This window comes from Haplochromis burtoni, unplaced genomic scaffold (genome assembly GCF_018398535.1).
Source record: "Haplochromis burtoni strain Fernald_Lab_line unplaced genomic scaffold, NCSU_Asbu1 Contig_301, whole genome shotgun sequence".
Lineage (NCBI taxonomy): Eukaryota > Metazoa > Chordata > Actinopteri > Cichliformes > Cichlidae > Haplochromis > Haplochromis burtoni.
This window is the reverse complement of record NW_024582662.1, coordinates 112132-137170: the sequence shown is the minus strand read 5'-3', so window position 1 is coordinate 137170 and position 25039 is coordinate 112132. Positions and strand designations below refer to the sequence as shown.

Here is a 25039-nt window from a genome sequence, read left to right as displayed (position 1 = left end):
CCCAAATTAACATTCCTGTTTAAAATATCATTCTTTTACTCCTTCCCATTTCCCTGCACATCAGTATAACACTGTGCACCAAGCGTGGCGCCAACTCTGCCAGGGCAAGCAATTAGACTCCCATCATGGTTTAAAAATATGCATGACTGGTACGGAACACCAGTGCTGTTAAAAGCAGATAACCAAACTGTGGATATTTTTAGTTTTTCAGAAAGGTCACGAGATAGAGGGGACCATAACATAGTCGTCTGTGTCCTCCTGTCTGTTTAGATGCATATGTTCTGTAACAAAATTCAGCGTCCTCAGATACTACAAGACAACGTGAATACACAAAACAATCACGGCACAAAAAAAACAAAGATGCACGTACACACCAGCAGGCAGAGGGGAGTACCTTAAAGTATCTCACTTTATTTAAAAAAAACAAAAAAACAAACAAAACTAGTGAGTAAGAGGACAGAGTGCTATAATTCTGAGCTGTAAACTAGACGCACACAGTTTAGGTGTAATAGAGGGGTGGAATTAGAACACTATAACAAAGCTCATAGCAATTATCAAAACCAGATGACGCAGATGCCTGAAACCACCACTGTGTATATATATGTATGTCTGAGCGTGTGTGTAATCAGCGGCAATCTCCGCAGTCACCCCTTTGTTAGCCCAGGAAATGAAGCCGAGCTGATAAAATAAAGATTACTCTCAAGATCTGTGACGACAACTGCACTAAATAGGACTAAATTGTGAGTTAGCGCGCATACACACACACACTCCTCACTAGAAGCTGCACACATATACACACACGTGGTGCTTGGAAGCAATATCGACACACTTCAGCACACTGCTTACATAAGCCTGTAGGAATGTGGATTAAAAATGCAGAAAAATAAGAGGAAATCTGGGGAGTGCATGTTTGTATTCTACTGTGCGCACAGTGGGTTTTCTACATTCCTGTTTTATCTGAGGAAAAAGAAAAGATCAATATTGTAATTACATTAATTTATACGTTTTTTTCCCTCACTTCCTATTCCCAGGACTCCAAATCCCCATAGTCAGGAATTTGTTAAGAAAGTCACAGATATTCGATCATCATCATTCTCACTGCTTTACTGTCAGACGAGGGGGTGCAAAAAACAAACAAAACAAAAACAAAAAAATCCTCCTACAGCTTTCATAACTGTAAGTTCCATCGTCTTGTTTATGGAAGCTGTCTTCTTCCATCAGGAAGAACTTAAATCCCTCTTTTTCATTCCCTCACGACGCCGATCCCCTGGAGACCAAGCTGGGTGTTATACTGGCATTCCTGAGTGCTGTCACTTCCTGTCCCTGTGTTTTATACACGGCAGTAACAAGTCTCAGACAGCTGGAGGTGGAGGTGTGAGGAGGGCTTTCATTTGTGGGTCATGAACTGCCAGTGCAGATTTTTTTTTTTTTAAGCCAAAGCTGTGAGTCAATTTGTGCGTGGCACAACAGCATGTGTGCTAAAATATTAAAAGGACTGAATTGCTGCATTACAACATCTGTGTTAAAAGCAGATTCAATGAGCAGAGTAGGCATCACGATCTAAAGAGGAGCAATAATGGCAAAAAGGTACAGAACCGCATTACCGCCAATGGGGAGAGGAAAAAAAATAATAACTTGAAATTTAAAGTTAGCTCTCCCAATCAGTAAGGTCTATGAAGATATGTCATCTCCTTGTCATCTGGAAGCAGGTAACAAGGAGGTGGCTGACAGTATTCGCTGCCCAACAGTTTGACATGAACACACTCATCCTGGTCTTTGTTCACGTTCACTGGTAGCTCTCTGATGCTTTTGAGTGTGCATGCTGCTCCATCTGCTTTCCTTTGTGAAGCTTCCGGATTGACTTTTGAGATACCCAAATTTTAAGTTATGGATGGCATTTTGTTCCCCTCCAGCAGCAGAAATAAGCTTCCACAGAAAGGTAAATTACCGAGGGACAAATTAAAAGTGCTCTGTTGTAACTTAAAGGTAAAAGTGAAAAAGCCGACAGGAGAATAAGTGAACGGAGAAAAATCACAGCTGTGTGGGAAAGATGAGAGGGACTGAAAAACAGACAGACAGCAGCGGTTTGTGCATATATTCCAGCTATGTCATGGTGACCACAGCTCATTCATCACAAATCTCGCAGCTCCCACACATTTAGGTTGGCTACGCAAAAACGAGTGCAAAGAAAGCTGTCAGCACATTGAGGGGGGGGGAAAAAAAAAAAGAAGACCACTAATATTTAGGACTCTGTCAGAGACTTGACTTTTGGCTGGTCTGTAGCAGCTCAGACAGAAACCAACCCAACACCACATAACCAGGAATAAAAACGTTTATCAATCAGGAGTTGTTAGAAAAATTAATAAGTAAAAATGTGTACACACACACACACACACTTCCTGCTCCTGGTGTGTCAGCAGACAGCTGGTAGAGGGATTCCCAGGGATGATGTCACCCTGTTGCTTTGACCTCATTAAAAGTTTATGTGCATGTCTGAATTAAGCTCCCTCCCCCAAGAGGTCTGCACATTGGCCAATAATACAAGCCCCCAAAAGCTGTGGGGTCATAATAAGTGAGTAAATGTGTCACCCTTCCTGCCTCTACAACTATGTGCCTGTGCTCACAGCTTTGTCATCTTCATTCCAGTAAACTCTGATTAATGACGAAACTTAAAATAAACATTAAGAAGTTTTAGCATAAGAGTCTACAGGCATGGTGGCACCTCTGAGTACTAGCCAAAAGCTAACAGGCTCACAATTTCTGATGTCTAGCAGGTATAATGTTCACCATGATCATAGTCTTACTTTAGCCTGTTAACATGCAAATGTTTGTCAAGAAGCACAAACCACAAGTGTGACTAAGGCTGATGGGAATGTCGTTAGATTATTATTCAGAAGAGCTGGACCATTAAAATGTTGAGAAATCGCACTTAAAAAAACAAAAAACAAAAAACAAAACACAACAACAACAAAGCACTGACGGTAAAAACAAAAAAAAAAAAAACAGGTGAGCTGAAAAGAAAATATTAAAAACCTACATATATTATTGATTTCAATAAAAGTTTCTTTAAAATGTGTTTGAATTCAATTTCCCCATCAACTCTAGTCCTGATCCCTTCAGAAGCATCAGGTAATTTGATATCCAATACGTTCATTTCCAGCAAGACAAAAGATAAAGCAATGCCAACAGGAATAAAGTGATCAGAGGGGAACAGATTAAACATTTAAAGGAATAATGAGTACGTACACACACACACACACACACACACACACACACACACACACACGGCTCACTAGATATCCCTGGAGCTGCAGTGTTGATCCTCAAATGGTTTTGTATTCTGGGAAGCACAAATGTGCTCAACAGATCGAAGACATGGCAATCTGCCCATTATACATACACATTTTATTTTTATACCCATGACTTGATATTGATGCTGATACACAAATAAGTAGGATTGTAATAAAATATGTAAGGATTTATCCTCTGGGGACCAGGAACATGTGCTGTAAAAGGTAATTTGGAAAGTGCTTCCTTTATCATGTACAAAATACGCTTCTGAGGCTCAGCTCTTTACCTCCTGAAAGCTCTTTTTTGAAATGAGCAGCATCAGAAGTTGGTGAGGGTGGTCTCTGCTTATGGAGGTACCCTTGGAAAACCTGAACCATGTCTTTATTGATCTATTACTGAGGTGTCAAAGCTTGTCATTAAGAGTACAGGTGGAGGACATCAAACGGCATCTTTATGGAGGAAAGAGTTAACCTATGTGCCTACCAAATGCAGGATAAGGTAAAGAGGAACGCCTGCAAAGTCTCAGGGTGCCTCACCAGATAAGGCAGAAGTTTCATCGACACTTCGAACACACACAAGGCTCTAACAGCAAAAACTAAAGGCAGTCAGACTTTAATACTCGTAAACAGAATGAAACGCTGACTCAAAGCAGAAACTTAAAGTCCTCCTCCATCCAGTCTGGAAAAAAAGTATAAACAGACACTCCAGCTGTGTAAAACCACTCCTAAACAGCATGCCATGGGTTTAGAGAAAATTTTAAAGAAAAAGAACGACACCTGTTGAATGACAGACTGGTTGAACTGATCTATATGTTCTGTTTGTAGCATGCAAAGGTTTGCTTCACTGCTCACCAGAGGACAGAAAAGCACACAATGGAGGCCTACAGTAACTTAGAATCACTGAATCACTGTCTCGTCCTCACACACGCATGCGCGCACACGCACGCACGCACGCACGCACAATTGCCCGCTGATGCAGAGAGAGTGCGTTAGCAAGGATAAAGCGATTTCACGGTCTGAATACAGACAAACAGAAGGCATTGTCTTCCATGTGGACACACAGGCAGCAGCAAACACACACCCACACCCACCCACCCACAAACAGTGACAGAAGATATGTTCTTACTTCCTGCCTGACCCCATCACTAGACCTAAAGATGAAGTACAAATTAATCACACACAGAAAGAGAATGAAGGCCCTAAAAAAGGTTTAAAAAATATATTCCTAAAAGTTTCAGACTTTCAGGGAAGCTGAACTGATGAAAGACATCATTTATGTGCATTTTCTAACTCCTTCACCTCCCTACATGCATAGCAACACATGCACAAACTCTTCAGACGTCTGGCAAAAGTCTATAACAAGACAAGCCAAACAACTCCACCCACCCACTAGAGAAACAATCTTGTCTCATTTGCATCCTTTCCCTCTGCTAGTACCTCTCCACCTCCCACACTCCCCTTTCTGTGCAGCCCCCTCAGTGCACGTTCTGTCACACCGAGGCAGTCAAACCTGAAGGAGTGGATGTACATGTACATTGGAGAATCACTACAAAACAGTACACGGTTTATTTTAACACTGCAAACATTAATGGTCCCAAGAAGATCAGCTGAACAAAATAACATCATTAGCAGGAACAAACAGCACAGGTCCAGCAATTCGAGTAGAGCATTTCTACCTAAGCCAGGTCTAGCTAGAGAAAACCCTCTACTAAAAGTAACATCAAAGAGAAATAGAAAAGGATGTTATTTATATGTACAACATATTGAGGGCTTTTGTTTTGCAACAATCCCACCACCACCTTTAAAAAGAACGCAAGTTTAAGGCAAAAGCCAACAAGATACATTAGCAAAGCTAACGTACAGAAAACCTAAAATAAACTTAACTAAAAATTGTACAATTCCTGATGTTTAGGTGATGCAGGTCACCAGGTTTGCAGTACACTGAAACTTTACACTACTCTGTTGTAAATAACACCCGATTTCGGACATAGTGACTATGGGCATGTTAATGTTGTCATTAGTCTTTTTCTTTTTTTGCTGAAATTACAGCCTCAAACCCAGAAGCATAGCTGCCGATTAATTCACAAAAAAGAAAAAACAAAAAAGGAAAGGAAATTTTAAAAAATTAATAAAAATTGTGCTTTGAGTGTTACTTATGTAAAGATGTAAACATAGCTTTAACAGGTTTATTATCTGCAATGCCAGAGCCAGTAACACTGGGAGGTAATGGCTAACAAATACAACTCAAAGTAAAGCTACCAAGTAGCTAATGCTGCCATAATGCTCTCTTTAATTCAGTCACCTTACCCTGCTCATTCAGCAAATCAGACAACTTTGATTTGTCAGTTCAGATAAATGTTTTCCTTTTCATGCCTCAACTCTATTATACAACCCATCCAATCTGCTCTACTTGGTAAGCCCGCACAGTCTTTATCCCCGCAGACAGACTCCTGCAACTTGTTGCCAACTCGGCGAGCGAGTGTGTGCACATTAATTCATGTGTGTGGGTGTAAAAGCAGGCAGGGACTAAAAGCAGAGAATGAGGCGTGAGGAGGGTGAAGGCAGAGAGAGCAGAAGGGGTGGGGTTAAAAGGTCCTGCAATTCTTCAGGAATATCAATGAGGAGCTAGGAATAGTCGGGAAACCAAGTGACACAGAAAGTGAAAAAGAAAAAACAAAGACAAAAGTATGATAGGAGGAGGGAGAAACTAAAAATATTGTAGAGAGAAAAGTACTTTATAAGACATCCGTATAAGCAAGCAGAGAGTAGGCTGTGTGTGGGTGATTGGGGGAGGAGAAGGTAGGAGGTAAAGGATAGGAGGAGTGTTCCAGATTAAATCAAAGTCTAACTTGATCTCAACTATACCAATGAATACTTGCATTGATTTGTTCAACACAAACAAAAATAATGCAGCTTACATAAAATGGTATACCCTCTCTGCAGACTCCCCTGCAACACAGACCACACAGTTGTGCATAAAAACACAAATGCATATAACTTGATCAAAAGCTGGAGACTGATGATGGGGAAATGGCAGGAGAAGCTGAAGCTGTACTACAATTAGAAGGGAAACTGATGGCACCAACAAGCACAAAGGAAATGCACCGTTTTCACCGCCAACTACACAGACATGAGCACTCGCATTAAACTAAAACAGCTGTCAGAATAAAATCAACTCATCATGAGAAGAAATTAAGAAAACAGGGATTTTTTTTTTTTTAAATCCAGTCAGTGTGATATTGCAACAGTGCATGACTCATGGTGTTAAAGACAGATTTCTCTTGAATTCCCGAAAAAAAAGTGAACAACCCTGTGGTCTAAACTAAGCTGGACTATGGTGACTTCAGTACAGATAAAAATACTGAATAAAGATGCAAATATAAAGTGTCAGATAGGAACTGATGAATCAGAACAACAACAGGCAATTGACCAGCAGGATGTCAGCGAGACAGACGCAGAGCCATCAGCTGGAGCACACTCACAAACACACAGATCAAAGCTCTGCTGCCCGAGTGTGTAAATATTAGCTCGTCCTGGCTGCTGGATGGCCGGTCCTTTTGATAAATGGTCAGAGTGTCTGTGCGACTGAGCACGTACCACATTGTCTAGAAGTAATCAGAGCCCTGACTTGTCATTCTGAAATAAATGTGTTCATCGCAAAGAGGTTCTGTAATACTGTAGGCAGCATTTTCTGACCTTTTTACCCTTAACCGATGCATTTCTTACCAAACTCTAATGTCTGATGTGCTTAGCTGCAGACTTTTAAACCCCTCCAGTGTGCAAGTACTTCTCATCCCAGGCAACTGCAATGGTCGTCTTGGAAACCATTTCAAAAGCGCCCTTTATTAAGACTCGACTCAGCAACAAAGCTCTTACTCACCCGATCTGCACACACGCACACACACAATGAGGGAGGGTTAACCCAGGGCAACGCAACATGCATTCCATGACAGGAGACAGACTCCTAAGTCGCCCCACCACCCCCACAGATGATAGGGGGAAAAAAAACCAACAAAAAAAAAAAACCCTCCACACTACATTGTCCCCTTCCCTCTGCTGAGCCCCAGTCTGTGGTCGAAGCAGAAACTCTGAGGGTGTAATATGACCCTGCCTTTATAAACACAGAGAACGAGAGAAGGAGAAAAGGAGAGGGAGCAAGTGAGAAACTTGAACGAGAGGCTGAATGTGAACAAGAGGAGGGGAGGAGACGTGGTGCCAGGACGGAGAGCATGAGTTCAAATGAAACAAGTACCTCAAATTTAGCAATTTTCTACTCTTCTTTTGTGAATACTCTCTAGTCCTACTACTCAGCACGCTCTCTGCACAGTTCAGGCATCAGCGTCAGAAAGCAGGACTGCACATCTGGCTCTACAGGGCTGTGAATGTGTACTACAGTACAGGTATGCTGGCAACCACTTCTAGGTCAAACCAAAGTCAGTGAGCCTGTCAGATTAACAAGGAATGTGGACACTCACTCACATACACAAACCTGAAACTCATTCTCACTGCTTGTCTGTCTAGTTTACCCCCAACCTTGAATTCGGAAGTGGAATAAAACTGTGTTGCTTTCTTCAAGTTTATTATTTGTTGTATATCACTGTAAATGTTAAAACAAACAAGTAGTAGGCTTTGATAGATTAAAGGGAAATTCCAATGAATTTCCCACTAAAGTGGCTGTTGTGGCTCAAAGTGTCATGCAGATCCCTGTAGTGTCTACAGAGATTTGGGGAAATGAAGAGTTTCTGGGGAAAACCATAAGATGACCTTAACACCAGTGTATTCATTAGTAAACAGCAGTTTGTTTCACTCATAATTCTCTGAAGAAACCAGATCTTAGACACGCAGTTAAAATCAAACAGAAAACAAGATGCAGATGACCGGAGGCTGAGACTCAAAGACAACAGGACACTCACGAAAAACAACAAACCTAAGGAAACTGGTGCTGCTGCTCTCACATTGTTCTTATTGATACCAAATGTGGTGGATCTACAGATAGGAACACAACCAGATGGAAATCTACAAATAATTAACCTGCCACTTTGTTAAAAAATACCAGCTGGACATGGTGTTTCACCTCCACACAAAAAAAAGCTCCTGCTCAGCTTCTCACGGTCTAAATAAAAGCATTTACAACTAAACCTACACTATTAAAACACCACACTCAAATTCAGCGAGCTCTTAAGAACCACCCATTCTTTCACAAATGTTTGTAAAGCCAGACTGCATGACTTGGGTGATTGAATTTATACACCTGTGGCAACGAAACTGAAAACACCTGAATTCAAAGACTGAGGTGTGGCCCAATACTTTTGTCCTTGTAGTGTATGGTTTGGCTCTTTTTTCTCTTGCTTGAATGGAAAGCAGTGATTAGCCAGCGGGTTGGCCAAGTTTTCTGTGACCCCTCATTTCTAAGAATCTCTACTGAAGATCAAACGTCATCCAACACCAAAAGTCACAGCTGCCACATTACTGTAACTCCATCAGCTTAATATAAAAATCATTAGCTGCAGCTCTTTGTGACAAACATTCTTCCAAGGGAAAAAACAAACAAACATCTCACTGCCATCAAGTGTTTAGTTTTATTACATTTAGGAGAACTCTCAGATTTGGGCACCATAAAACTTTTTTTAAACAACTTACAACTTTAGCTCAGGGGTCGGCAATTAATTCGCCCAAGGGGCCACATGAGAAACTGGGATGTTGTAGAGGACTGCACCAAAAAGCTGACCTCAATATTAATTTTATCTCTTTATTAGCTTATTGGTCCAGCCCTCTAAAACAGTGTCTCGTGTAACTACCTGGGAAAGTTAACCAGCTTTAGGTGGTCCTGACCACAGGCTGAAGTTCTAATGCAATGTAGGTAAATGTTCTCCAGCAGCTGGAATCTTGTTAAAAGGCAGGGTGATGGCAGGCTAGTTTTGCTAGATACAGACATTTCGCCGTGGACTGGAGTTATTTTTGCCTCCCCCCACTGTCTGTTTCACACTCCCTTGTCTTCACTGCTGCCGTTTATCTCCATCTCACCATTCCCCCCTCGATCCATCCCTCTCTGCAGTGCAAGTGCCTGGCACCACCAGTCTCTCTCTCTCTCTCTCCTCCCATCTGAATGTGAAAGAGTCGATTCTCCAGCATAATGCACACACAGCCGGCAGCCTCCCTTCACACACACACAGTTACTATAATCTGTGCAGAAACACCTTTAATGCAAGTTTTAACATATCCCAGCGTTTCGTTTCCCACCTAAGGTCTTACTCTGGTGAAGTTCACCTGTTTGATCAATGAAAGGGAGGAAAGCCCAACTCTGGGCAATCCTGAATACAACACCGCAGCAGCAGACTGCTACTCACTCTAGAAGCTACGGCATAAATACGGCAGAGTTGAATGCCACAGAGATAACAGACATCAACAACATGTCACGGAGCTGCTGGTGTGGATGAAGCACTAGCCTCAGAGCTGCTGGAATTTCTGACACAACCGACACACTGAGCCAGATTATGGCTTTGTCGTAATGCATATCATGAGCCAAACCCGATACAGATTCCCAGCACAGCTTCACTCGGCTCATCCGGCATTACTCAAACAGAGTGAACGTCGCACTGCCACTCCCTGGGTCGGGGGGTTAAGATTCCCCCACTGACCGCACACCAAGAAATGCATTTAAGGTATTCTAAGCCTCTGAGGATGAAATCCTCTTCAAGCATCTAAATTCTGTTGCAACAAAGATGATGTTGTTTATCAGTTTTTCTTTTCCAGGCTTTGTGTCAGTCTCATACTTCTTGTTGACCATCCTTTTGGCTGTGATGACATTTTTTGCCAGCAACTTACTTGGGGATGCAAGTACATGTGACCAGATGATGCTACTGATGGTAAATAACCCCCCCCACTTCAATCATATCTTATAACCCACTTGTCAGAATGTGAGTGCAAGTAAAATTTCAGTTATTTAGAGAAATAATTATAGTAAAATTGAGGGTTTCTTCACAACCTCTCTGGTCACAGGCTGCGTCACATGGTAGGCTTCTTTCTAGAAACACAGTTGGCGTGGTAAATATATGTGACTAATGTCACAACTTAAAAAAAACAAAAACAAAAACATGGAACATGAAAATCTAGAGACACACTGGTCCACCCACCCACCCACACTTCTACCAAACTGATGTTATGTAAACAGCTCTTCTGCAAATCCCGACTGATCAGACATTCCTCCACATTTAAAAAAAAAAAGAAAAGAAAAAAAAGTGGAGCTTGAGAAAGACAGACCATAAGATATAGTTCTATTGAAAAGCAATGAAGAGTATGATCACTGTAGACCTGGTGTAATAACAGCAGCTGAAAGAATGACTAGCTGTCATCCCACAACATGTGCATTTTCACTAAAGAGCATGAAAAAAAAGACACATCCATGAAACACTTCTGCCACAAACCCACAGCTAAAGCAAAACGGTATCTGCACTGCAGCGAGATAAGCAGAGCAGCACTTCAAAAGATGTAAACTGACAGCAGTGAAAAAGAAACAGTCTCTGTAATCTTATCCGAGGTACTCCTAGATCTTTTCCTGTCCCCAAAATCTTTATCAGCTTCATGACACAACCTAAAATATGATAAATTATAATCTGTTTGACACAAACACAAGTCAGTCACCTCAGCTTTGTGTTAGATCACTTGTAGTATGCATGCCTTGACTAATACAGCATGAACACTTTGAGACTTGGACTACAATATGATCTGTTAATCTAGTCTAATGCGATGTATTCATTTAAAAAGTGTGATGCTGTTGTTTCTTATTTGAAAACGTCAATCCTTACCAAGCCCCCAAAACAACTTCTGCAGATGCATGAGCTCACTGACAGAAGGATACATTTTTATGGCTCCTGACTTTGTCCCGATGGCCATGAGCTGCAACTTGGGGTCAAAGGCCAAAGCACTGGGCTGATGGGGGAACCCATGCTCCACAGTCTGTGAGAGAAAGCCAGGCAGAGAAAGGGTAGAGAAGACAAACTGATGAGACAGATTTATCAAATGCCACAAGAAATACAACAACAAGTACACTTGCATTTATTTTTCCAGACTTTCCTCCATAAATGCACCCAGTTCTGTCTGAGAGTTTGCGTGTCATTTTCTGCTCGTCAGACTCGCTGAATATAGTCAGCGAGGCGTCTAAAAGGGAGGACTCCCTTAATAAAGTTACAGGAAAGTAGTTTAAAAAGTACTGATGGCAGCAGCATTGCTTTATTGTAATGTGCTGCAGACCTTGTTAAATTGGGTTGAAATAAAATCTCAGCTTTTTTCTCTCCAAGCCCATGTCAGGAGATGGTGAGACAGCTGGAGAAGTGTTTATGTCAACAAAGAAAAAGGGAACAGAAACCAGTAGAGAGACACCTAAAACTGGTTTAAAAACAGGTTGTGGAGGTCTTCGAGGTTTCGGCATGGCTAACTGAAAAAACTGAGCCTGGCTGTTTGCTTGAACTCAGACATAACGTAAAACATTAACTCCTTCTGTCTTTAAAGTGCCGGTGCAGTGCGATCTGTCTCTATCACACAAACACAGTCACATCAAAGCAACCCTCCTGAAGAGAGACAACGTCTGTGACAGTCTGGCAGCTGCTGCCAAACATTACAAAAGTGTGTGTGTGTGTGTGTGTGTGTGTGTGTGTGTGTGTGTGTGTTAGTTACAGCAAAACAAACAGTCCATGGACTTTCATCAGAGATTCAAACAAAGAATCATCATTCGGCTAACATGAACATAAGCTGTTTAAAGTGTCCCCCCACCTAAAAACTGTGAGGTCTGTAAGTATTTGAACAAAGACAACATTTTTGCAGCTTTGGTCTCTTTACAACTCAAAGAAGATATGATTCAAGTGTAGACTTTCAGTTTTTTTTCAAGGCGTTTAACAAAAGTGTTGCATTAACTGTTTATGGATTACAGTAAGTTTTATACACAGTCCCTCATTTTCAGAGAGTCCAAATTAATTGGATGGACAGGTGAAGCCTGTTCCCTCATTATTCCATAACAAAATAGCAGATAAAAGATCAGTAGTTGATGTCCCATTTGGTACCTGTTTATTGGAATTATGGGTAAGAGATAAATAGAGATGTCAGTGCAAGTGAAGGAGAAAGCTGAAAAAGTAAAATAAACCAATTAGAGAAACAGCAAAAACTTTAGAAGTGACCAAACAATCTGATACATACTTAGAAAAGCCGAAAGGCCTCAAAGACCACAGAAGACAACTAAAATGTTTCATGACAGAACTACTTTCGACATCTAACCGAGCAACAAGAACACTCCTTTGGAAGGGAGGTGCATCATCGCCACAGTCTAGTCTGACAGAAACAGCAGGATGAACTGTGACATGTACAGGACCAGAGCCTCTGCTCAGATCTAGCTGAAAACTGACCAGATGGTACTTCACAGTGAAGACAGTTAATGACTCAAAGCAGACTGCAAAAGCATCCCAAGAGTTTGTCAAGGAAAATAAATATCAACTGATCTCATCCCAACAGAGCATGTCATTTTAGTTACTGAAGGAAGAGAGACCCTCGAACAAGCAGGAACTGAAGCTGGCTGCAGCAGAGGCCGAGGAGAGCGTCTCATGGTGGGAAACGTAGCATTTCATGATCTCCATGGATTCCTTAAATCCTTCATTTTTTTTCAATTTATTTCCAGTCTCTAAAAATGGATGACTGTGAATAAATATGGCTGTGAATTCTAAATAGTTAACGCAGCACTTTTGTTGAACCTATTAAAATGACCCTGAAAGTCTGCACTTCAATCACATCCCGGTTGTTTGATTTTAAATCCTCTGTGATGGTGTATGGAAGAAAAACTACAACAGAAAATGATGTCTTTGTCCAACAAATAATGGCCCTAACTGTACTCTCCTACCACAAAGGCATTTATCTAGTGGGTGATTCTCTCAGATGTCTCGTTTGGTTAGACATAATACAAAATATATTTATCAGATATGACTCGGCACTACACCAACTCTCGTTAAATCACTCTCGTCAACACATTTCTGATAGCTGTGTAACGGCAACAATGATGTCAAACTGATTGCTCTGGAGTTTTTGCCCGCCTGAGCCACATTCACACAAAAGCTTACTTCTACATAGGATATCATCAGGAATAAGTAACAGACAAACAAAGAAAAAAAAAAAACAATAACTGATCACACCTCATTTTTGAGAAGTTAACAAGAGCAATTACTTTCAAATTTGTGAGAGTTGTTTTATCCCATAACTAAATTAAATGAACAAAACAAACACCTGATCATTCTATTACCAAAAGACATGCTTGCTGATTAATTTTCAGTCAGATCCACCAGCTGACAAATCGACTATTTGCTGTGGCTCTAAGGAAAGCCACAATCTAAAACCGTTCAATGGCAAACTCAATGAGGGCCTCGACTGGAATGCAGATACTGAGGCGGGATGGTGTAAGGACAGTTTGTCAAAGCGCTCATGTCACTGTGCTGGCCACAGTGAGCAATCTCATTCATGCTACTCAGACAACTGAGGTTACCCAAGTCTGCAAGGTCATGCAAGTACGACTCTAGGAGCCACGAAAGGCTGATTAATATTTTCCAGGACATGCGCTGGTTCGTGTTTTTTTATATTACTTATTCTTTCATTTGCTAAAATGGCTTAAAAGAGGACTCTTTTTACTTCAGACTTGAAGTACTTAATTCTGGAGAAATAAATCTACTGTAGTGCTGATTCTTAACGATCATCAGTCATCATCGTGTTGTTTGCACCGCAGTCCTAAACAATCCTGCTGAGAAGGGTTAATGTCATTATCACATCCAGCGTGCAGGACAAACTTGATTCTTTTAACATTTAAAAGGTTCAGACAGCCCGGCTCTCTGGGACACTTTCTGAGACACAGCATGCAGACCATGCCTTCATCTAACCTGAGTTCAAGGCCACTGCAGTGCTCAGTATGAGCTTAGAAACAACCTGTTAGGTAAGTTACTACAACTGACACTGGATATGCAGAATTATCAGTACATTCCACAGATCTGGGTGGTGCAAGCTGCTTTTATGTTCCCACCGGCAGAGCAACAGTGATCTGGGTGACAAGATTCAGCTTATACTGAAAGTGGAACTGAAATGAGCTCTTACATTGACTGTCCAGAGGGGAAACCCACCATCACCACCACTGAATGTTACCACAGGACGCTCAGATTTACTGTACATGAACTGGTTCATATCCATGTGGATGTGATGCCAGCATGAAACCTGACACTCGTGGCTGCACCCAAAGACCCCCAAGAACTGGAACAAGGGGTATGAGGACTCTGCATAACAAAAAGCAGCAGAGATTAAAAAAAAAAAACCTGCTCGCAGAGTTCTGGCAGCTTCTACTAAAACCAGACGAGAGGAGTAAAAAGTGCCATCACGCTGAGAGACACCCCTGCTCATTGCATGACAGATGGGTCACACCACACGAAGCATCAAACTGCTGGAAAAGCATGTATTGTAATTTAATCCCGTTAATCTGCATGCTGATAATCCCCAACACCCACACAATCCTCTGTTGCTGGTTAATTACAGCAATATTAGCGCTACAGTTTTCCTTGATTGCTGCTCGGTGCTCACTTTGAGCGAGGTCCTGGTTTGGGTGAGGGGTAATTAACACGCCGTGAAAACAACTCAACAGCCACTAAACACACATCAACAAAGCGCCCTGCAAACACACCACCCGCACTTCACAGTTAATCTGTTTTTCTGTCCGCGAAGTAGGACAGAAAACAGCAAGCGCAAGAGGAGTGGCCGGACTTCAGCTGCAAAGTACTGGCTTTTTTATATATCCATACTTAAAAAATAAGTCTGTTAGTTTAGGGGAACCAGGCGAGAGGAGGAATACCATCTCCCTCTCTTTCCTCTTGTCCCGTTACTTTACCTTGTTGAAGGCGAAAAGCTCCTGTTTTATCTTCTCTCTCTGCGGGTCGGTACCCTGCCGACGAAACCTAAACTTCATCATCTTCAAGCCGGTCACGGGGGAGGCAGGACCGAGGGGACAGAGAGGGTAACACGGAGGTATCAACCCGAGCTTCTCGGCGGGACTAGAGGCGGTTCGGCGCAGTCGGAAGATGCTAAGCTAGCTAACGGACTAGCCCATGCAGGCTGAAAGCGGGGGTACAACACTACTGCCTCTGCTGCGGCTCTCCTCCCTCCTCTCCCTCCTCTCCCTCCTGGTGCTGTTTAGGTCCTGGTGGGTTTGACCACAGCAGCCCCCTCCCTTCCCTCCTCTTCCCGGTTCACACGGATCCCGTTATTGGTAACCAATAGGGACGAGGAAATCTGCGAGCAATTACTCAGCAACGCCTACACAACCAAGGGCTCGCGAGACGGATGCTCGGTTTGTAGCACAGGGTACACCGGCGGTATGTCCCAGCTGCTTGAGTTTGTACACTGCGACAACTGGGAGTTCCTTTAAACAAAATGGAACGGCCAGAGATTAAATAGCCAATAACGGCTAACTTTTCTCACTCGAAACTGTGGAGAAAATGTAAATATTTTACCTTAACTATTGTAAATTTGTTTTTTTAAGATGTCAAAAACTGGGTTTAAGATAAATAATGGAAGCAGACAGATTCAATCATGTTTGAATGACTACTTCAAACATGATTATACGTCCTGTTTAGGAAGAAAAACATGAAAAGAATGGTAACTCTGACCATTAATTGAAGGTTATAATTAGCATATATTTTATTTTAATTATATTTTACTAGGTGTTTTTTTTTTAGTAGTATTGTATTCACCAATGATTTTCCATACTTTTTAATTCCACCTAACTCATATACATCGCTGTGTATTTGCTAAAAAAATAAAGTACTCACACACCACTACTGTTAAACTAAAGCTTTAATTTATTATTCACATGCAATAATTATGTAAAACTGCTATTTGCAAAAAAATTTATTGTAAAAATAAAATATTTAAGTTAGTGCAAACTCTTAGTGATGTGGCCTCAAAGCTTATGTGCCAAAAAGACTTTGCCCCTTGGCAAAGCAGAGAATAAGAGATGTGTCAGAAAAAGTTCTTTATCCTATCAAACCAAAAGTTTCCATTAATGTCAAAACCAAGATGAGGTTATAAGGGTTTGTTTGTTATACAGCAATAAACTGGCGCCACACTAAATTAATGTTGTCCCAAGAACAAAGCAAATCATGCTATTCTTCTAAAGAGGGGGCATAGAAACAAGGAGACATTAACCCTTATAGTTATATTGGACAAGATCTTAAACATTTCTGGATGATTATGTAAAACTATAAACATTAAAGATTAAGGCATTCATTCAAGTTTCTCCTAAAACTAGAATGTGACTGACATGAATGACATTTTATGTGCCAAATCATTCATTAAGAAAACAGCTGATCAATTAAGAAAAAATAACATTTTCATGGCCATAATGGAAAAGCACTTTTTCAAAATCATCACAATTAACAAGTTATCAACTTACATAACAGTGCCTTTACATACAAAAATAACCTGTCTTACGAATAGAGGTAGAGTACATTTTTAAGGCATAAACTGTGATTTCTATGTATATGTCATCCTCGTGTTTGTGCTATAGGAGGGTGATTTCACTTGGTGGCAATGTGAGTCTCTTCTCTCTGACTGACAGCATGTTCTCCACGTGCATGGCGATGACTCGGCAAAGCTCCAGGCCCTGGAAAACATCATATAGCATAACATCATTTAGACCCTTAAAGAAACAACACTGGACTTAAGATGAAGAGTGAATATAGACTGCTCAGTGGTACAGTTAGGGGCGAAAGGGGCAAAAGTTTGTGGACACTTTTTCCTTTTGTAATTTTTCTTGTGTACACCATCAGAGTGAATTTTAAATTAATCAATATTTGATTGAAGTCCAGACTTTCAGATTGATGCAGATTCAAACTGCAGATTATAACACATTAACTGCAAAAGCAACCCAAAAGTTTCTCAAGGCAAAGAAATGGGATATCTTTCTGAAACCAATAAAGCATGCTCTTCAGTTTTCAAATGCAAAACTGAAGGCAGAGACCCACAAATAAGCAGCAACTGAATGTGGTTGGAGTAAAAGCCTGGGGGAGCATCTCAAGAGAGAAAACTAAGCATTTGGTGATGACCCTGGGTTGTAGACTTCAAGCTGTCGTTGACTGCGAAAGATTTTCACAAATGGGGTACTGCGTATAGAAATCACTTTAATTCCTTAAAAGTTGATGCAACACTTTCATTAAACACCTTGAATTAAAGCTAAAAGTCTGCACCTCAGTCACATGTTGACTGCAGAAATGTGTCACTGTAAATACAGACACTGTTACACACACACATCTAAATCTTCCATCTATGTCTTATACACCCACCTGCTCCAGCTGCAGCTGTGTGACACGCTGGTTAAGCAGGTCTCCTATCATGATCTCCACATATGGGTAACTGGAGCCAGATGTTGGCCTCTGAGTGCGAGTTGATTGAATCTCCTTCAGAGGAAAACGCACCATAGTCTCCTAATCACACACAAACACACCAATGTGCATATAAATAGGCATTCAGGGGACACACAGACATAAAATATAAAATTAAATATCTCAAGTTTTAAAGGTTATATTTTCTCTTGCACAGATTTTTTTTTTATTTGTAATTTAGATTTTATTAAAAAGTGATGGATGGGAGAGCCAGTAAACACCATAACCAAGAGAGGGAGCCAAAAGCTTTGTTGAAATATAATAAAATTCCTGCCTTTTTTGTATTTTTCAATCACAATAGATCAGTAAAAGGGTAAAATGCTTGTTTGACTCACATGTGTATCCTTGTTAAGAAAATGAAGCCCGTTCAGATTAACAGCCAGGATGCATGGGGCGTGGACGGACGAAGAGCCAGAACTCTGGATGTAGAAGAAGGAGGAGCCAAACATGGGGAAGGCACTGACCAGACCTGGGCAAAAACACACCAAAGCTCACTTCTGATAAGCTGCCGCATTCAAATTGCGAGGTAAAGATGTTTACAGAAAATGTTGTGACAACTCAGCGTGCTTTTGAACATTTTCTTTCCCACTGGTCCAACAAAAATGCTCTAAGAAGACACCTTGTTGCACTCATATCAACTTAGAACTGCTATTTGGGATCAGAATAAGCCTTTTTTTTTGTTTACCAGATGTTTCAGATGTTTATCCTAATAGAATTGTGACAGAACATGCAATGGGCTTTGCTATTAACAATACAAAAGTTATTAATATTATAGGACATATGTAAAAGTTAAATGGCCAAATTGTGAGTATCTTTCACACTCACAAAGAACTGTTGTCTTACCAAGGAACTGCGCACGGGCCTGGTTTGGGTTTAAGGGCTGGACCTGCTGCATTTGTTGTGTTGTCATGTTCAGCCACTGCTGTGAACCCGTTTTGCTGTAGAACTGCGGAGGGATACACTCCTGCACCTCACGGCTAACACACACGCACACACAAAGAGGGAACAAGGTGTAATTGAGAGACAGCAGATCAAATTATACATGTGCATGTTAGGTGTATTTTTCTGTGCAAGCCGACAATGTGCAAAGCAGAGTATGGTGGCCCTGAGAGGTCAAAAAGACTGCAGCATAAGAAAAGGCCAGAAAAATACAAAAATGCTACAAAAGCACATAAAAACACAAAAATGCACAATGAAATTAAAAAAGAAACACACAACAGATGTAAAGCAAAAATAAAAAATAAAAAGATAAATAGCACAGTGGAAGTTGGGGGGAAAAAAGCTCCCAAAACACAACAGAAGTGTTTTTTTTTAGCAGAAAATCTTACAGAACAGCTGTGGAAATGAGAGAAACAGAGACATCCAAAGGATTCGACTGAGACACAGAACCTGAGGATTTGTAGCTGTTGTGAGGAAGTAAAGTTGTAATTGAATGATACATATAACACTGTAGATTAATGTTTTATATTAGTTATTCAACATACCATGTAATGGTCTAACCTGATGAATTTTCATTGTGTTTTGTGTGCTTTTGGAACATTTTTCTATTTGTGTTCTTTTACGTTGCAGTACGTTTGACCTCTCAGGGATACCGTACATTCTCTTCCACTGCTTCTCCAACCTGTAGGTTTCCCCAAGGTTCAGTCCTGGGTCTACTATTATTGTCTTACTACATTTTAAAGAGTGTTGTTATATAAAAACCCTTAGGTAACTAACTTAGTCCCTGGATGCAGCAGCAACCTTCTCAGCCCTTTGTGATATAGCCACAATATCAGAAATAGTAGAAAAGGGATATCTGGGCCAAACGTGCTCTTCTGTAAGTCAGCCATGTCTTACTGTTTGGAAAAAATTAAGCTACTAAAAGTCTCAATCACTGGTTTCTTTAGATAACTTTAATTTAAATCACTTTGAATCAATTTAATTCCTAAAAAGTGAATGGAACACTTTCATTAAACCGTTTGAATTAAAGCTAAAAGTCTGCACTTCAGTCACATGTTGATTGCATAGATATGATTAGATATGATGGGTGACAAAAAATCAACATAAACCTACCTTTAATTTGTCCCTTGTATCACTAGTAACTTGCCCAAAAGTAATTGATATGCAAGTGTGAGTTGGTACATTAGCATGCAAAAGGTTTCCAACAACAAATGGATATATTTACAGGGTGGGGAGGTAGATGGTGTCTTTGGCACGATGCTGTAGGGCAGCCAGCCTGGTAATCTGCTGCAGATGCTGTTCACTGGGCTTACCCTGAGGAACCACACTCAGCAAGGCCTTCAGGTAGTCTGGCAACACCTTGAAAAGAGATGCACAATGTGCATTAGTCCGTCTTGTTTCTATGACAAATATCAACTGATGAGAAGACGAAACAAGATGTACTTCTATGCACACCGCCCGACCACAAAAAAAACCCCTCATCAGGTGGTGATGACGTATGTGGCCACAAAAAAAAAGAGGTCAACTATCCAATGAAATATTAGGATGTGACATATATTTAGCACGTGAGCTAAAATTTCAGGACTGCTTCAATCTACAGCTCTGTAAAATGAGATTTATACCTGGTTATAGTGCATGGTGACATAAAGTTCATTGTCAAGTTTGAGAGCTAGACTCCATATAACCCGTCTGAACCAAAGACTGTAGTTGGCATCCACAGGCTCGGCCTCTGTAGCGATGTCCAGGATGTACTCTCGCTTGTTCAGGGGACGTACATTCTGACCTACACAGAAAGACACTTTAGTAACCATCTATTATCCAAAACGTGTCACAATATCTAACTCGGCAAAAGGAAATGTTAGCATTTTAGAGCTCCACTAAAACAAGAGATCCTTGTTACCCTTGTGTGTGACCAGAAAGACGGCATGTTCATCCAGTGCCTCCATTCTTTGGAGTCCCATCTCAAAGCAAAGCTCCTCGATCACATCCAAAGCAACCTGATAAGGAAAAAGCAAATATGCCACTACAGGCTACAAATTCGGCATCTGTGTTTTACATTTAGAGACTGCAGCCATTCTGTGTGTGTGTGTGTGTGTGTGTGTGTGTGTGTGTGTGTGTGTGTGTGTGTGTGTGTGTGTGTGTGTGTTTTCCACTCACAGAGCATGTCTTGATTTTTAAGTGCCTTTCGATGCCACCTGGGAGCAGGAACAGCTGTCTCTTGGAGCTACGCCCGGCCTGTACACGGACAACAAATCAGAGGGAAACGTCACACACTGCTATCCACAGCTGTTACTGAGAAGTCATGTAGCAAAGTCACATCTGAACATGACAGACAGACAGCACAATATGAAAGATATCGCTGTAGATTAATTAGCACGGCCTGATCTACCTGATAAAGGAGACTATACAGGACTATCGCGATTGTTTTTCCGTATTTTTAAACACCTGTTGACACTTTAAGTTAATAAATGTTAGCAATCCCTACAATTTTGACATATTTCAAGCCACAAAGGAACACTGTGTAGCTTATTTACAAACTAACCATCATTGCTTTGAGTTCCATGCTGTTGGGATACTGCACACGCCCGCCATACTGAAAAGTCCTCCTCAGATTCTGCTCGCATGCCTTGGCAATACCTGTCAATTGGAAGAGCAGCTAGTAAACACTTTAGACCAGTGAAGATCAAAAGAGATGGACTGATGAACACGATGCCCACCTTGGTATTGCAAACCAGGGCTGGCACATGCATCCTGGAGAAACGTCAACAGAAACGGCTTCATAACATCAGAGCAGCGATGGAAAGATGTGAGAATATACATCAGCCGCCATCCTCTCTGACAGCTGTCCCTGCACACAGAGAAGCGCGCACACAGCCACAGATTAAAGCCTCTCCACGATCATGTCACCGCTCTTTAAGAACAAGCGAGCGCTGGAAGCCTTACGGTTTGGAGCTGGTGTTGACAGTAACTTGTTTCATCACTTGGCAGTAGGCTTCATCCTTCATCAGGCCATGGTCACCACTTAACTAGATTTGTTTAAGCACATGCATGAAGAAAAACATAAAATCACACACACAGACCTCGTCTTAGTATTACGATGGATAGACAATTTGCTGATGTAAGCATACCTTTAATATAGTGGTGACCAGGTCCTGCTCGGTCTGGCCTTTCATTGGGAAGTCTCCCATAAACTTCATTATAGCTGGGCAAAAGAAACAGAAGGAGCTGGACCACATCTTTTCGGATGTATTTCGTTTAAAGCACATTAATGCTTTTATACTAAAAATAAACTAAAAATAAACACAAAGAAACACGAATTATATGCGTATTTTATGCTGCTATCTTCTGCTTCAACCTCCTATGTTTCTTTTCGTTTCCACACTCTGCTCTCACCTAAGAAGATGTCAGCAGCCACTCGGTTCATCCCACTGTCTGAGAAGTCGATCAGTGACTCCTGGATTGGAGACTAGAAAGAGAAACAAGATGTTAAACCAGAACACGATGGCAAGAAAAACATTTTAGATGTCTGTGCACAGGCACAGAGAAACATATCCTACATATTTGAACACAGAGACATGATTGTGATTTGAATTACCTTGGAGAATTTGACCATGTCAGCAGGGTCCCTGGGCTCCTTCCCCTTTTTCGCTTTCTGATCACTGTGGGGAAAAGCAGACAATCAACTCTTGGTTATTTATTTATCACCGTAAGTGCAAATTTTAGCTTTACATTGAACCCTTCTAACTCTTTTTTGTTTTTGACACTGCACATGTGTGTGTCTGACCTCCTGTTCCTCTGCGCTTCTCGGAAGTACTTCTTGGCAAACTCAACCATGTGGTACTGGCTGCTGTGCAGAGGCAGGTCGTCCAGTTCGACACCCAGGCTGTCTCCATAGATCTCATTCACTACCTGAGACACACATAAATCCACAGCATGAAGAGCAAAAGCAAGAGTGCCACTTACTGGGAGCACCAACAGTGTAATTATCTAAAAAATATTTCCATTTCTGCTAACCAAAGCATTCCAATGTATGCTGTATAAACACTGGCTAATACCATAATGTAAGGGTACTTTTCATGTTGAGCTCTGTAGGTTACACTAGCCTTTAATCTATTATTCTGACAGTGGGAAGCTTGAAAAAGCAGAAAAAAAAGAGTAAAAAAATGCAGTTAGCACCTCGGTAGAGAGGTCGAGCTCATGAGCAGCTACAGCTGAGCCCATCGCAACGGCAACAGCAGCAGAGGCAGCGACTCGTCCCTGCCGGTCTCGGGGCTCCACGCGTTCAGGAGGCAGGACCAAGAAGTCCGGAGCAGCCACAGGACGGATGAACTCGCTGGGGAACACTCCAGACTTTCCATACACGGCGCCGAACCGCCAGCCTACACACATGCACACACACAAAATAAGTAAAAGGTTGCACACAAAATAAAGACTCTTCAATGTCGTCAATATTTTGCGTCACACAACCAACATAAATAAACTCCAAAATGTTAGAAGAAAGCTAGAATAAGAAAGGTCACGCCACACGCACCAAACTCAGCGGTGTTTCTCTTTAGCTCCTCCAGAAGCATCACCTTCTTCCTCACAATGCAGCCATAACGTTTACCTGAGATACAACCACACAATGAAATGGGCACTGTGAAATAATTCAGAGGCAGAACGCAGATCTATCACTGTGACAATTTTCAGTGTTGGATTGTTCCTGTATCTCACCAGCCTCCAGTCCGTCCATGTGCTGGAGTCTGATGATGTCGCCTTTGTGGAAGTTGAGCTGAGTCCTGTCCTCAGTGATGTAGTTCCTCACTGCCACCACATACTCCGAGTCCTGACAAAGACAGGGCACGCTGACATCCAGCAGAGAGCCAAAGAACATTTGTGCCAAGAAAATCCTTTTCCTCACTCACTGCTTAATGTCCACTTTGAATTCATGGGTTTGTCAGCGCTACTCACTGTAGGTTTGTTTTAAAGTTTATAAACTTAAATAGTTATTCCTGCGTACTGATCACATCTCCATAAGTAAAAAATAAAGAAATGAAGGTAGTGATATTTTATAGTTAAAGTGCCATATAATACAGTACTGTATAAAAGTCTTAAGCCACACTTCATGGTTTTGTATTTTACAAAGAAAATGGGAAATATGTGCATTGATTTATTGAAACATGTGCAAGCATACAAGAAATACAGGATTTGTGTGACCATTTTTATTCTTCAGCACAGACTGAAATCATCAGGCAAGCTTTGTTTAAGTAGTCTGCAGCTCCAAACCATGACGGAGCCTCCACCATGCTTTAGATGGCTGGAGACGCTCAGTGTTGTACATCTAACTCGACCTCCTCCTCCGTACATACTGATGATGATTTGAACCGATCATTTGAAATGTGGATTCATCAGTGCATAACACCTGTTGTCACTGACTTTTAGTCCACTTCTTGGGTTATTTGGCACACTTCAGTCTTTTCTCCCCATTTCCGTTCCTTAAGAATGGCTTCCACTCAGACCATTTCTGATGAGGTCACGTGTCAGGACACACTGCACACCATGCCGGTATACACCCAGGTTTCAGCTAGCAGCTCTTTGGGAAGGACCTGTTTGGTGTAAAATTGCTAATTGCTATTTCATGTCTGTTGTCTTTGGAATTTTTATAAGATTCAGCTCCAGAAATGGGGATTTTTTTTTACAGGCTGCTAGAAACAAAGTGCCTGTTTGGTTTTTTTGTTGTTGTTTTTTTTTGCTAAGTTGTGTGTCACATGTAGACAAAATACAGACTTATCCTTTGACTCAGGCGCCTTTTTTGGTGCTTGAATGATTCAGAGGTCAGTGTTAAGTGGCTTAACAAACAAAACAAAAAATTCCTCTGAAAATGGTCAGATACAAGGAGTGAAAATGAGGGGAAAAGAAGAAAATGTCCAAAGAAAAACTCTAAAAGTATTGCTCAAAACCACTTTTAAAAAATACAAGAAAGTCTGGCTTCTTGGAAGCAAAATATTAAAAAAAAAAAAAATTTTGCACATAATTTTAAGACACTGAAAACTGAGCCAGTTTCACACGTGGATAAAGAGCACTACACACCCTGTGAACGCGCTTAGATGTCAATGTTATGGCATCAGTATAAATTTGGATTACACCTGAATTTTCATCTTTTTAAAGTAAAAAAATAAATAAATAGAAAGTTAATAAAAAAAACACTCAAATCAAAGAGGACATGGCGTAAAGCCCATGCATACATATATTAAAAAAATATTATATGAGGTTTTTTTACACAGTAATGTTATCTAATTTAATTGTGCCAATCAGTGTGCATTACAAAAACTCATCCATTCATAATTCACACTTCGTCACACGCAGACACTGACAACATTC

The 25039-nt window shown here is 41.1% G+C and overlaps 2 protein-coding genes across 3 annotated transcripts in view; both read right to left on the bottom strand.

Annotated features, from left to right (window-relative positions):
* Positions 1-15320, bottom strand: part of llgl1 (LLGL scribble cell polarity complex component 1) — a 32975-nt gene extending 17655 nt beyond the window's left edge. For both annotated transcript variants that reach the window (XM_005945436.3, XM_014341092.2), the window contains exons 1-2: positions 15190-15320; positions 11149-11246 (exon numbers count right to left, since the gene is read on the bottom strand). In XM_005945436.3, coding sequence (XP_005945498.1) covers positions 11149-11246; positions 15190-15270 — 179 coding nt within the window. In that variant the 5' untranslated portion in view covers positions 15271-15320. The remainder of the gene's footprint in view (positions 1-11148; positions 11247-15189) is intronic.
* myo15aa (myosin XVAa) overlaps positions 15197-25039 on the bottom strand; it is a 48254-nt gene continuing 38411 nt past the window's right edge. Inside the window, exons 47-64 of the mRNA XM_042228079.1 lie at positions 23393-23504; positions 23211-23285; positions 22856-23058; positions 22464-22588; positions 22275-22338; positions 22073-22145; positions 21808-21881; positions 21623-21705; positions 21397-21527; positions 21222-21316; positions 20837-20914; positions 20580-20676; positions 20302-20462; positions 19905-20038; positions 18584-18717; positions 18076-18209; positions 17642-17782; positions 15197-16962 (exon numbers count right to left, since the gene is read on the bottom strand). Coding sequence (XP_042084013.1) covers positions 16861-16962; positions 17642-17782; positions 18076-18209; positions 18584-18717; positions 19905-20038; positions 20302-20462; positions 20580-20676; positions 20837-20914; positions 21222-21316; positions 21397-21527; positions 21623-21705; positions 21808-21881; positions 22073-22145; positions 22275-22338; positions 22464-22588; positions 22856-23058; positions 23211-23285; positions 23393-23504 — 2016 coding nt within the window. The 3' untranslated portion in view covers positions 15197-16860. The remainder of the gene's footprint in view (positions 16963-17641; positions 17783-18075; positions 18210-18583; positions 18718-19904; positions 20039-20301; positions 20463-20579; positions 20677-20836; positions 20915-21221; positions 21317-21396; positions 21528-21622; positions 21706-21807; positions 21882-22072; positions 22146-22274; positions 22339-22463; positions 22589-22855; positions 23059-23210; positions 23286-23392; positions 23505-25039) is intronic.